Consider the following 15095-nt stretch of genomic DNA (forward strand, 5'->3'; position numbering starts at 1 on the left):
TAAATATCTGAATGAAAACTATGAAACAGGAGAGTTATTTAAACAAGCTGTTTGTTGACAGTGACTTGAGATCTACTGATCACCAGCTAAAGGTCTACTGGTAGATCCCAATCTACCTTGGTGTAATTGAATCATTAATTGAGGCTTGCTCAAAATAATATCAGTGTGGAGTTCAATTAGTGAGGTCATTCATTCAATTACAGCCATTATTTAAGGAAGGAAGGCAGCAAATGATGTGTATGTTGTGATCTGGGTAAAATGGGTTGTTCTAGACATTGTTCAGAACAGTGTACTTTGATTAAAAAGTTGATTGGAGAGGGGAAAACATATATAGAATTGCTGAAAACAATTGGCTGCTTAGCTAAAATTATCTCAAATGTTTTAAAATGGCATCCAAAACCTGAAAGACATGGAAGAAAACTACCATTTGAATAGATAAAAGATTAGCCAAAATGGCAAAGACTCAGCTCCAGGAAGATCAAAGAAGGTCTAAAGTTACCTGTGAGTACTGTTACAATTAGAAAATGCCTATGTGAAGCCAAGCTATTGCCAAGAAACCCCTGCAAAAAAAAGATGTGCTGAAGGGGTTACAATTTGCCAAAGAACTCATTGACTGGCCTAAAGAGAAATGGAGCAACATTTTGTGCACTGAAGAAAGCAGGATTGTTCTTTTTTTGGGCCTAGGGGCCTTAATTCAATAGAAAACTTATGGGTGACATCAAAAATTTTGTTTCTGAGGATAACCAAGAACTGCAGAATAATTGTGGAAAGTAACAGTTCTAAAAGTTGGTTGTCTTCATGTAGCACAGATGTGCAGCAGTTCTCAAACTGTGGTCAACTAAATAGTGATTCAAAGGAAAGCAAAATCTCGAAACATTTTGGAACAGCCTGATATTCCCTTTTCTTCCCTTTTTGTATAAAAACAACACAAATAAGATTTTTTTTATAGAAATAAGGATTTTGAGCTTTTTTCACTGTTTTAAACACACTATTATTCTGAAAACAACTGTATTTCTTTGTAGAAGGTATATGTCCACCACAACATTTTATATCATAATACAGCATATTTGCACCATACAACTTGCACCTCACCAAGAAAATACCTTTTTAGTACTTACTTACAATGAAAGAAATGCCACATTCAGTATTTGTGCCACCCAGATTATACTCCTGCACACTTTATCTCTTCTACAAATTGATACTTGGCTATAAATGCAGCGATACACCCACCTTAATTACTCAATGGGAAACTGAACTAGGTATACCTATACCTGAACAAGATTGGGAAATACTTTTCAAAAATACTGCTAAGTTTTCGATTAGCAATAAATACCATGAATACTATACAAATGACTCTCTATGTGGTACAGACCCCTGTCAAACTGAAACAAATGAGTTTAATATTAAACAATTCATGCTGGAGATGCAGCTCAGAAAAGGGAACTCTCTCACAGATGTGGTTATCTTGGCAAAACTTATAGCTCTGGTCTTCAGTATTATCTGATCTAGCAGAAATCACGAGTATGCAGGTGCTCAAAACCCCCTCTACAATTTTGTTGTACCACCAAATTAATTATTTTTTGTTAATTTTTCCTCAACCAGAAAAGACTGGTACAATTAAGTGAATGGCATTTACTCGATGGAAGAGAACACCCTCTCTCAAGAACTATTGTGAAAATTTTGCATCAACATGTTTTCTGTAAGCAATTTATTGAAAACAGATAGCAAAGTAAATAATATAAGCTACTTCCTTTGACTGCCCTGACATACCCAACTGTGTTAGACATGCCATCAAGACTCAAATCAATTATCATAAATCTTGTTGTTTCAAATTTTTAAAGTAAAAGAAGAGCAGTAGAGTTGTGTACTAAAGCTGTTCAGGGAAAAAAAGCAATGTTAAAACTCTGCTACATATACTATTTATTCCATTTAAAAGAAAGTAAACAAAACCAGCATTTCAACTTGATAACCAATTGTTTAAGATACATAGAATCAAAACATTTTCAAGTATTGCATACTGCACTTATGCAGCTGGATGATTCATGATTATTTATAGTCCTACCAAAACAATTCAAAGCTGTTGTGAAACCGAACACATCAAATAATCCCTTTAAGAATTCTGGAATAATGCTTACCTGTGGATTTATTAGATGCTCTTCTCCGAATCTCAGTCACCATCAGTCGGGAAACCTGTGTTGTAAACTGCAAAAGATCTGAGAATTTCTCTGTCATCGTATTTGATGGAGCACTTCCAAAAACCTAAACAGAAAGTAAGCAACATTTTAAGAAACTTATGCCTACTAAAATGCCTTAGCTTTCACAGTTTAACAATATTAACACCATAAGTATTGTAAAAGTGCAAGCCCACAAAGAAGCTTTCTATAGGCACCTCTGATTACTCGAGACTCTTAGGCACTATGGTATAAGAGCAACCAATGGCACAAATACAAAAAAAAATCTAATTTTCCTGCAGAGCAATTAGGGACCATCTGAAGTTTCCTATTAGCAGCAGTCAGAGCAAGTAAAACGAAGGGGGAATTTCACTGCATACAATCACGTTTCTTATAAAAACGAAACACATTTTTAATTGAAGAATATTGGAGATAGATTTCTTTTTCATTAAAGAAAGTAAAAATTGGATTTTATTTTTTTGCCTTTACATCCCCTTTAATCAAGGCTTCACCAAGGATTTGCATATGTATGTAAAAAGATGGGTATTATTTGGTAACATTTGTATTGACAGTAACATACTCAAGTTTAAAATGTAATATTCCTTCCATAATTGATATTACACATCTGTGTAACAGAAGAAAAAGAAGCTAAATGAATTTTGTCATTTGGCTGAAAAGTAAATTAATTACAACAGTACACTACTAAAAGTCATAAATACTACTACTTAAAAGAGAAGGAAAGTCGTTTACCACTTGGGGGTGAAAAATGTTAAGCACCCCTAAGTGAATGTATTTACTTACCTGAAACCCCGGGCCGGTGCTTCTATCAGCAGAAAACTGCACCGACCAGGGGGTTATTCCAGCAAGCACCTTGGAGCACTCCTCTTCCGGCTTCTTCTTTCTTCTCGCGGCTGCGCATGTGCATTAGAGTGAAGAGCCGAACTAAAGAGTCGGCTTTATCATTCTACTGCGCATTTGTCTGTCTGTCCAAGGAAATTTGAAGAAAGAAGAAGCCAGAAGAGAAGCGCTCTGTGGAGGTGCTCGATGGAATAACCCCAGGCCGGTGCAGTTTTCTGCTGATAGGATCACCTGCCCGGGGTTTCAGGTAAGTAAATACATTCACTTGGGGGTGCCTAACATTTGGCACCCCCAAGTGCTACACGACTTTCCTTCTCCTTTAAAGGCAGTTTAGAAAGAGATTAGACACACTTAATGGATACAGTCTCCATTTCTAAGGTACTACAAAGCTAGTGGATAAATCGTATCAACTAATTAAAAAATGTTATTAAAATGAACAGCCAAGAGTCATTGTAAACTGACTCAAAAGAACCAAATCCTCAATCATTTGCAAAATCAATACCAGGAATTCAAAACATCATGGATTTGTTTTCTAACCAGTTTCCCACTTTTCTAACCGGTAAATGCTACTTGCTGATTGGCTGCTTTAGATGACTTTGCATCTATAGCAAACCTTCTGTTTCTATATTACCTCTATTCTATCTATTATTCCCAAACAAAACTTATTGCTGAGTGAGGGACAGCGAAAAGTACTAGAATATTTCAGAAACAGTACAAATTGTTAAGTGATTATTTCCAGCTTAAAGAGTGTCCTTATTTTACAAATACATTATTACAGAATCAGAAGCTATAATTCGATAAGTAGTCACAGTAAGTACTGCTATTATATATAGCTAACAAAATGAAGCAATGAACATGCAATAAAGTGAGTACAGGAAGTACATACACATACATATATTTGAACCCTAAGATTCCATCCACCAGTACCATGGTTTAAAACAAAGCTATGGAGTAGTAGATGAGAAATCTATAAATTATATATGTATACCCTATAGAAGACAGGCAGCATCATGTAAAGTTTCTCTTCTTGCTCCTTCTGAGTCATGTGCCTGGCAGGATGGCAAAGCTCAGTGAAAAGACGCCTCAGATGCATCAAACCCAGAGCATTATCCTGAGGACTGCACTCCTCCTGCCGAGGTCGGCCCATGATCCTCTTCACCATATTCATGGTTACAGTTTTTTGGAAGTCCAACCTGTTTCCTAGAGAAGGAAAGAAATAAGATTTGTAAGTGAGCTGCATGAACTTCACTTTAAAAGATGAAAAAGGAGAAGCAAAGGTTAAAACCTTACTAAGTAAGCTTTGTCAGAAAGGTCTATATGAATACACTAGTAAACCATCAAAGTAATGCTATTCATAGTGCTCTGTCAAAAGAACACCACATTTCTTTCCTTCTATTGTGTACACGTGGGCTTCTGTATCAGACTTCCTGCTTTCAGCTTAAACCTCCAGGGCTTGGGCTTGAGCATGCTCAGTTTTCTCCTCTTCCCCTTTCGACTGTACTCAGCTCAGAGCAAGCTGGGAGAGACAGGCAGGAAGTGATGTCACAGCAAGCTAATTTGGCAGCTATCCTAAACAAACAGAGACAGTGTTTACTCATGTACTGTATGGTAAAATAATTCTAAAGAATAAAAATGGTGTTCTAACTTGCACTGTTGTGGCTAATCTATTTGCAATAAACTGCCTTGGAAGCTTTACTTCTCCTTTAATGGGTCATTCCGCACCTATTTATAGAGTCCACTTCTGCTAAATAGTTAAAAACAATGTACATGTGATCTGCCCAACACAGAGGACTTTTTACAAGAGGACTATGCAATTTTACTCACACTATACTGAATATTTATTGTATACATTTTACAATATATGCCTCTATTCTATTTATTACCCAATGGCCAATGGTAATTAGTTATTTTACAGCATTGTAAATGTAATGCCAGTAGTACAAACAGCTGGAAAAAGTTAATCTGATCCTATCCACCCATCAGAGCACACACAGCAGTTTTGAGTTCATAAATGCTATGCATTTTCTTGATGTGGCTGGGGTATCTACTTTTAGTATATCATTCAATTTAAATATATGTAACTGTATTATATTTGCAACTGATCTTGATAACAAAGTAATGTAAGGACAGGACTCGATGATGCGTTTTGACCCGACACGCGTTTAGTTGCATTGCGACGTGTCGGGTCAAAGCGCATCATCTAGTCCTGCCCTAAGTGTAGCTTTCTTATGTATTTAAAAAAAACATCACGCGGATAACAAACACAAATTAGACTGTCACATTTAATAGAATTCAAACTATACTAGGATTCACGTGGCGACGCTGTAGAGCTTCCTTCCTGGATACATTTTGTGAAGGATACATTCAACTGATATAGTTTACACAAAATATTCACATTTTACAGTCAAAAGCATTATTTAATTTATTAACCTTCTAAACTGAAAGGAACTAATTCCTTTTTAATTTGTCTTTTTAATTACACACTGCTAAAGTATAAGCAAGTTATTTATTGAATAAATAAAGAGGTCGTTAACCATTAAGTTAATTTCTGCATGTTACAGTGTGTCCTTTTCTATTGGCCTTCTTTGTTCAATTTTGTTTTTAAATTATTTCCCTTCTTCTTCTGACTCTTTCCAACTTCCAGGTGGGGGGGGGGGCTTAATGACCCCAAAGGGCCAAACACTATTGCTGTTTGAAGTTACTATTTTTTTTTATTATATTATTTATCTTTCTATCCAAGTTCTCTCTCGTTCACATTGTACTGCGTTGTTGCTAGGGTTAACACTAGCAATCAGATATTCCAAATTAGAAAGTGGCTGAAGAAAAAGACCAATTGCAAAATGTCTCAGAATATCACGGTCTACATTATACTAAAAGTTAATCTAAAGAAAAATAACTATGTTAACTATGCAAATTTCCAATGTATGTTAGATAAAAACTTTTAAATGTATTTGTAAATGTAATTGCTACTACTTGTTTGCTTATACCGTTCTGTTTTCTGGGCCTGAATATTTAAAGGGCATGTAAAGTCTAAAAATGCTGTATTTTGTATACCACATATAAACATGAACTTACTGCACCACAAGCCTAATCAAGCAAATGATTTATGCTTTCAAAGTTGGCTACAGGGGGTCACCATCTTGTAACATCTTTGCAAGACTAAGACTGTGCACATGCTCAGTGTGGTCTGGGCTGCTTAGGGATCGTCATAAACAAAACTGCTTGAGTTCTGCATGGCTGGGAAGTAAGGTGGGGGCTCCCCCTGCTGTTCATAAGTATAATTGTTTCCCTGCTCAGCAGTTAGGGACCATCTGACAATTCCTATCCACAGCAGTAAATGAAGGGAGAATTTCACTGCATTACAGTCAGGTTTCTTATAAAAAAAACGGTATACATTTTTGAATTAAAGTATATTGGAGGTTTCTTTTTCATTAAAGAAAGTAAAAATGGGCTTTTATTTTTTTGCCTCTACTTGCCCTTTAACCAATAGAACAGGTGTAAGGGCAAGGGCACACTAGTTTTTGCTTCGCTTCTCTCCATCTGGGGAATATAAATGATGCGGAGAGTAGAGGATTTGCTGAAATCAGTGGGTTCATTTAATGATACAGTTTCCGACTACACAGAGCAGAGAACAGTTTGAAAATACCTGCTTATGCATTCTCCGGGCGGTCTCCACTCAACTCTGTGCAACAGTAGACAAAAACAGCAATTGCCTCATTTCAGCAGATCTGCATCTCTCCACCTCATAAGGGCAATGGTGTTATGTTTTGGGTAGCCGAGGATGAGTAGAGTATAACATTGCTTTATTAGCAGGCTCATGCAGGCATTACACAACAGTAACTTTCACTTTTAAGCTGACAGGAAGTATGCACAGTATAAGTCTGAGCAAAGTGACATCTACAGGCCATCTGCACAGCAGTGATAGATCTCTGGTTCTATGGGCGACTAATCTCCTGTAAAAGCTTATGTGAATCGCCGGTGGTAAAACACGTGTGTCGCTTCAGTCCATAGTTGCCTCCATAGGAAACGTCAACTGATTTTGGAAGACAGAAGACTAGCAATTAATCTCCTGGTGTGCCACTTCCCTTAATATGCCTCAGGCAAAGAGAAGCGGAGAGAATGCTAGTGTGCCCTTCAGGTTTCCTTTAAGTCTTTTATTTAGGTGGCATGCAAGTTTTGTTTCAGAAATAAGGAGTGTGAAAAATTTAAAAAAATTGCAGTAATCTAGGTTGAAAAAAAAAATGTCCATTAAGTTCAACCTTTTATATATTCATAAAACATGCCTAACTATTAGCTGAGAACCAACAACAAAAAAAACCCACAATTGAACCTGTCAAAAAAAAATGTATATCGCACCCTTATATATTTTTATACAGTTATTGTATCTCCTCTTAAGCACCTAATCTCCAGCATAAACATAACGGAGACTTTCCATACCCTTTACCAACTTAGTTGACTTTCTTTGGACAAAACTCTACTACATATCCTACATGGGGCCTAATCAGTGCGTTGTTAATGGAGCCTACCTCATCTTCAGTATGACTCCTAATGCTGTTTGGGCAGAATCGGCTTCAGACGCATTTGCGCATACGCTGAAAATGTGACCTCACCACACAAGAGCAGGAGCGGCTATTGTTGGGTAATAAACAAGGACATATTTAAAACATAAAAAAATTAAAAAAATTGTACCTATTTTTTTTTTACAGCATTCAATTCTTATAATGTATCACCTGAGTGATACTCAGAGTCCCCTGTTTAACTCAGCCTGCAGCCTTATGCCTTATATGCCTTATATGGTCACAGATTCCCTCAGTGACTAAAATCCTTATTGTGGTGTTTATACAAATGGCCTGTAGGTGTCACTGTGCACACGAGTTGTGCTGTGCATGCACAGTACTTTCTACACAGCTTGGAGTGTTAGAGTTCAAGCAGTCTTGAAGTGTAATGGCTGCATGGTCCTGCTAATAAAGCACTTTTATACTCTACTCATCCTTGGCTACCAAAATATAACACTTATCACTTAGAGTGGGGGTACATTATACCTTATAGCACCTGAGTGATACTCATAGTGTCCTGTCTAACTCAGCCTGCAGCCTTATGCCCTTATATGGTCACAGATGCCCTCAGTGACATCTAAAATCCTTATCACTTACAGTGGGGGGTACATTATACCTTATATCACCTGAGTGATACTCACAGTCCCCTGTCTAACTCAGCCTGCAGCCTTATGCCCTTATATGGTCACAGATGCCCTCAGTGACATCTAAAATCCTTTTCACTTACAGTGGGGGGGTACATTATACCTTATAGCACATTATTGATTCTCAGAGTCCCCCGTCTAACTCAACCTGTAGCCTTATGCCCTTATATGGTCATAGATGCCCTCGGTGACTTCTAAAATCCTTATAAATTACATTTACTTACATCACTTACATCATCACTTATCACTACTTACATTTACTCACATGGTATTATTGTAGAAAATATTAGTTTTTATTATAACAAATGGCTCATTTTATAACACAATAAAACTAGCTAATGTGCCTCTGAGAACACAGACAAAATAGATGTTATAGTGAACATTATTTGTGTAGTACAATGTTCACAACTAGACTAACATAATACTGTAACCCTTTAAGTGCCACCCCACATAGAATCTACGTTCTGTGGAAATGGTACTTGAAATACCACAGAACATAGATTCTACGTTCTGCAGCATTAAAGGGTTAGGGAATGGAGAAGCGGCTTTTCAAGCCGCTTGCTCCATTCCTTTTCGTTCCCTAGTCAATGAGCAGGGGCTGGGAATGAGTGGCCCCTGAGGCGCGATCGCCAAGGGGCCCTAAAGGCTACAGCAGGCACGTGCAAACTGCGTGCCCTGCTGTTTCCACTTCCTGGACGATTGCTCCGCCGCTTCAGAACAGATCAAGCTGGAAGACGGTGCCATGAGGCCTGCAGCTCTCCTGGACGATATGGACCCTGCTACACCCAGGTTAGTGCCCATCCACACACACAAACACACACTTATTTTACCATTACACACTTACATTCACACTTACACACAATCACATAAGTTTTTTGGGGATCAGGGGGGCCACATACATTCACAGCACTCACACACACTTGCACACAACATGCAATTGTCAATTGTACACACACATACACACTTATATTATGTTGTGTCTTTTTTATCGCATCGGCTTTTTTTTTTTGCCTGAAAAAATTATTGCTAATTGCACTGCGCAATACCTTTTATATATTATTTCGGTGATTATACTGCAATTTTGGTGATTTTGGTGCATTTTTAGCCATTTTATTGCATGTTTAGCCTGGAAAAGTTGAAGCTTTGAGGCAATTTTCAGGTATTTCACCAAAACTGCCATTTTTGGGAAAGCCTTGCGTAGTTTGGAGCAGAAAGGCATGGGTACCCATTTTAGATTCGGTAGAATGTGTACTTTCCAAAAATGCAGTCGTGTTGATTTTTCATTAGCTTAAGTTACCCACAGGACTATGTGTGTGCTAACTTCATTTAGATACTTTGGTAAACCTATGCACAATGGGCACCAAACTGTTTGGAGAAACCCTGGCAATCATATTTAGGGTGTTTTTCTTGGTACGGAATGATACATGGGTGATATGGTGCTGGGAAGTTGAAGCTTTGAAGCAATTTTCAGATATTTCACCAAAACCGACAATTTTGGGAAAGCCTTGAGACTCTGTAGTTTGGAGCAGAAAGGCATGGGTACCCATTTTAGATTTGGTAGAATGTGCACTTTCCAAAAATATATGGTTTTAGGGGGAAAATATATATATATATATATATATATATATATATATATATATATAAATAAACACAGAAATAAATATATATATATATATATATATATATATATATATATTAACACAGAAATATATATATATATATATATATATATATATAAATATATATATCTATATATATCTATATATATATATATCTATATATATACCAATCCTTGATAAAGGCCTGAATGCAGGCCGAAACGTTGGATGCACAGTGTATGAAGAATAAACACTTTTTTTGATTGAAGATAAACGGTGTGCTGGTCCATTTTGAAAATATCTATATATATATATATATATATATATATATATATATATATATATTTCTGTGTTTTTACCCCACAAAAAATGCAGTCAATGCTTTGATTTTTCATTAGCTGAAAATCAACTCAAAACTTCCCAAATTTCACGTACCAAGTGGACAACACATTCACACACCAAGTGAAAACAAAAAATCCTGTCTTAAACAGGGATTAATATGCTTCATTCAGCACTAAACAAAGAGCTTTCTCCTGTGTGTTGATTTTTCATTAGCTGATATATTATTCAAATTGCAGGTGAGTGATTGCTCACCAAAGTTAATCACATCTCAAAGGAGATAATTAAATGATTAAAATACAACTGTCAATTAAATTAAAGTCCACTTAAATATGGAGTGTGAGGATTGTCTGAACAGAAACCAGATCTGGGGATACTGAGCAAAGTACTCCATCTATTGCCCACTGGTCAGCAAATTCTTTCAACCGACCAGTAAACACTGCTTGGGTGTACTCTGCTCGGATGCGGGAACGCACCAGCACCAGGAAAAAGACCTCCACTGGCAGAGGATTCCCACCTTCCAAACATTGCTTTCTAGATTTATGAATGGCTAATTTAGCTAGCCAGGAGCAAGTTGGAGAGAATGTCTTTCTCTTGATTATCCCGGGATACTGGGTGTCCAAAAATATAAACATGAGGGGAAAAGTGTAACCAGAACTGTAGGTAAAGCTTCCTCAAAAGAGCAATAGAGGTTGCAGTCTGGCTGTAATGGTCGGCACCCAACACCAGAACAAACACCAAGCACCCTGGTCTTGGCTCGTGCTTCGCCAGTAGTGTGACCGCCTTTGGGCCTCGGGAGGAGCCCTCGGCTTACTTGGATGCCACCTGGACTTAAACGAGAGGTGCAAGATGGGAGTTCTGGATAGGCAGAGGGGCACGACTGTAGAGCAAAGTCTTTGGACAGAAGGTCGTAGTACAAGGCGTGAGGCAATAGAGTAGTCAGATCAGGCTGGGTCGAGACAGGCAGAAAATCAGAGTAACAATTCAGGCCGGGTCTGGTAAAGGTAAATTGAATTGGAAGAAAAATAGGGCCCATCTGGCCTGTCTGGGATTCAATTGTTTGGCAGATTCAATATACAGTAAGTTTTTATGGTCAGTAAAGACCGTTATCTGGTGCTTAGCCCCCTCCAACAAATGTCTCCATTCTTCAAAAGCCCATTTAACAGCCAACAACTCCCTGTTCCCAATATCATAATTAGCCTCAGCGGGCGAAAATTTTTTAGAGAAGAAGGCACAAGGGTGTACCTTGTTAGTTGTAGGATGCCTTTGAGAAAGGATTGCCCCTGCTCCCACCTCAGAGGCGTCCACTTCAACAATGAAAGGGAGAGAAGAATCAGGATGATGAAGAACGGGGGCAGATACAAATTCTTTTTTAAGAAATTCAAAGGCTTGAATGGCCTTAGGGGACCATATGCTCGGATCTGCACCCTTCTTGGTTAAATCAGTAAGAGGGTCTACAATCAAAGAAAATTTTTTAATAAATTGCCGGTAGTAATTTGCAAAACCCAAGAATCTCTGAATTGCCCGCAAGGACAAAGGTTGGACCCACTCCAGAATAGCTTTAACCTTATCGGGATCCATTTCTAAACCCTTGTTAGAAATGGTGAACCCCAAAAAATGGATAGAAGAAACTTCAAAAGTACATTTTTCGAGCTTAGCGAAAAGTTTATATCTTCTTAACCTGGACAATACCTCCCGAACATGACTACGGTGTTCAGATAGATTAGAAGAAAAAAATTAAATATCGTCCAAATCGACCACTACAAATACTCCCAGCAGGTCCCGGAAGATGTCATTGACAAATTCCTGGAACACTGCTGGTGCGTTACAAAGGCCAAAAGGCCTTACGAGATACTCATAGTGGCCATCCCTGGTGTTAAAGGCCGTTTTCCATTCATCTCCTTCTCTGATTCGGATGAGGTTATAGGCCCCCCTAAGATCAAGTTTAGAAAAGATTTTGGCGGGGGGCGCTAGTGCGCAGCATCTAAGATGGCCGCTCCATAGACGAGCTCCGCACCAGCCAGGCACCGAACTAACGGAAACTCTCTTTTTCCGCAGCCTACAATCACATCACCAGGCAGAACCTTTCCCCGAATACCCCAGGATCAGAGGACGCGCTTTCCTGGCGGTCTGGCAGCTTTCTCTCGGCACTAACAGTTAAGTGCGCCACGCGTCAGCACAGGCCCGGCGGCCATCTTGCGCACCACAGACAACGAGCGCATAGGACACGGAGACTCCAACCCGACAGTCTGGAACCCCTGGGCTAATTTAAAGTACCGGAGCGCCTGCTATAAGCAGGGGAGAGCCATAGGCAACCGTATCAGGACTGACTCTGGGGCTACAGACCCGCCCGGTCGCCGGGCTGAGGTAACACTTCCTGGTTGTATTTTGTTGCACCAAGTCCATCCAGAGCCGGGGAGCAGGCCCTTTGGGACCGATACCAGGGCCTCACTATAGTTGCCGGACACTCCAGCCGGCAACATTCTATTGACCCAGTGCCAGGCTGCCTCGATTTTGGGCCCCCTACTTAACCTTTCTATCGCCACTAGCCGCAACCCTGCACATATTGGCAATACAGCCTACCTACATGTCTATACAGGCAGCACTGCAGGGTCCCGGTGGAACGGTTTGAGACAAGTTCTGGACTCCCAAACTCTGCCACTCTAGCCTAAATCACGCGGGCAACCACAGCTTTGGCCTGTATCACGAGGGGTTCTCTTTTGGACCGTCATACCGCCATATCACCGTACCCTGAGCTCATACCTTACCCAGAGTACATACTGCCCCTGATCTTGCTGGCAGATCCTCCTAGCCGCGACACCGGCTACTCGACTATCACCCAGATGGGTAAGCAAAATAGACCACAAAGGAGCCAGCGTACAAAGCCCTCCAAACAACCAACACAGTTGGACTCATATCTTTCAAGACACAATTCACAACTGGCAGCCCCACCGGACATGGCCTCCGATGCCGAATCCGTACAGGACCCAAGGGAGGCCTCCCCTCCGTCCTCCCCCTCTACACGAGTCCATAAAGATCAAGACTTGCTACACAAATTTCAGACTATGCTCCGTTCGGAGCTACAGGCTACCACAGACAAAATAATGAAGTCACTCACTAGAGAAATCAAGGAGCTTGGTCAACGCACAGATGCCCTTGAAAATAAAATGGACGACACTATCACCGTCCTGGATGGCCACGAATCTGATCTCAATAACCTCAACAGGCAAGTACTTGATCTTAAGGACAAGCTGGAAGACCTTGAGAATAGGTCCAGGAGATCTAACCTGAGGATTAGAGGCCTCCCGGAATCCTATAAAAATCTGGAAGAGGAGATTACAGATTTTTTCCATTCACTGGCACCAGATGTCCCGGTCCCCAGACTAGAGATGGACCGAATACACCGTTCCCTGGGTAAGCCTCTGCAGTCCGGTTTCCCTAGGGACATCATTGCAAAGTTTCATTACTACCAAACCAAGGAAGCTCTGTTAAGAGCCTCCCGAGAGACAGGTCAACTACTCTACCAGGGTCACAAATTACAAATCTTTGCAGATCTAGCCCCTCAAACAATCCAGAGAAGGCGAGCCATGAAACCGGCTTTAACCATACTACAACAAGCAGACATCCGATATAGATGGGGCTACCCTTTCCGCCTCTTATTCACCTACAAAGGCAAACAATATTCGCCATCCACCACCGACGAGGCGCAAGAAATCCTTCGGAAGCTACAACTCGCACCAAGGGACCAGCCATCTCCTATTCCTTCACAAAGTGCGTCGGCTTCACCAACTCTGACTCCGCTGTGGAACAGACAGAAGACTCCAAATACACCGTCCGGACCGGACTATCCACCCAGACCAGATTGATACCTGGACAGTACCTCACCGGTCGAGATCTGAACATGGAACTCCCTGGTTTTGTTTTGTTTTTTTCAGCTTAACTGATATTTACCTTTAGCAACCACGGGTGCCTGGTTGCGCTTGAGCTACCCCCCACTTTGGCCTCCTACCCCTTTTTGGGATAGCACCGTAACAGCAGACCAGCAGGTTGTTTGAGTTTCCGGCCCTGCTGGAGGAGGCCACTATGATCCCACTTTTATTTACAATGTTATTATTACCCATGTTGTGTTTATTTCTTTGTATTCTAGATGTTTACCATTGTTCTGCCTTTTCTTTTATGATGACATGTTCAGGCGACTTTCAGCGGGAAGCTTTTCCCTCGTTGGCTCTACGGTTCAGGCAAACCAGAGATTTTTGGAATGTTGGTCAGACAGTGAGTATTACATACTATCGATTATTTAATGTTTCCACATGGCTACTCATCTGAAAATCATCTCACATAATGCACAAGGCCTTAATTCGCCCCACAAGCGATCTAAAGCCTTTACATTTTACAAATCTGCACATGCTGACATTGTTTGTATTCAGGAATCTCATTTTTCCAACTCCTCCGCCCCTAAATATCTTTCACGTCACTTCCCGACCTTCTACCGCAGCTCAGGCCCGGATAAGACTAAGGGAGTTCTAATAGCTGTACGGAAAAATTTACCACTGACAATCACCCAACAAATACTTGATGACCAAGGCCGTTTTATTATCTTAACAGGGGAGATATTTGACAGCCCAATAACTCTGGTCACCTACTACACCCCAAACACTCATCAGGAAGCCTTTCTAGACCACTTACTCAGTAAAATCTCGCACCATTACTCGGGTCCCATCATCATGGCAGGTGACACAAATGTCCCCTTCGACTCACTCTGGGATAAATCGCACCCTAACACCAACCCCTCGCCATCCTATTCCCCAGCCCGGATAAAATCATTGTTTAACCGTATGACTTTAATTGATACCTGGAGGGAACTACACCCGCACACTAAGGACTTCACCTTCTATTCCAACCCGCACGGCACATATTCTAGGATAGACC

At 40.2% G+C, this 15095-nt stretch overlaps 1 protein-coding gene across 6 annotated transcripts in view; it reads right to left on the reverse strand.

The window, feature by feature from the left end:
• The window catches only part of LOC108704099 (WD repeat and FYVE domain-containing protein 3), a 453243-nt gene that overhangs the window by 328274 nt on the left and 109874 nt on the right, over positions 1-15095 (reverse strand). For all 6 annotated transcript variants that reach the window (XM_041579765.1, XM_041579766.1, XM_041579762.1 and 3 more), the window contains 2 exons: positions 4018-4229; positions 2136-2259 (listed from right to left, as the gene is read on the reverse strand). In XM_041579765.1, the coding sequence (XP_041435699.1) occupies positions 2136-2259; positions 4018-4197 (304 nt within the window). In that variant the 5' untranslated portion in view covers positions 4198-4229. The remainder of the gene's footprint in view (positions 1-2135; positions 2260-4017; positions 4230-15095) is intronic.

This window comes from Xenopus laevis, chromosome 1S, assembly GCF_017654675.1.
Source record: "Xenopus laevis strain J_2021 chromosome 1S, Xenopus_laevis_v10.1, whole genome shotgun sequence".
Taxonomy (NCBI): Eukaryota; Metazoa; Chordata; class Amphibia; order Anura; family Pipidae; genus Xenopus; species Xenopus laevis.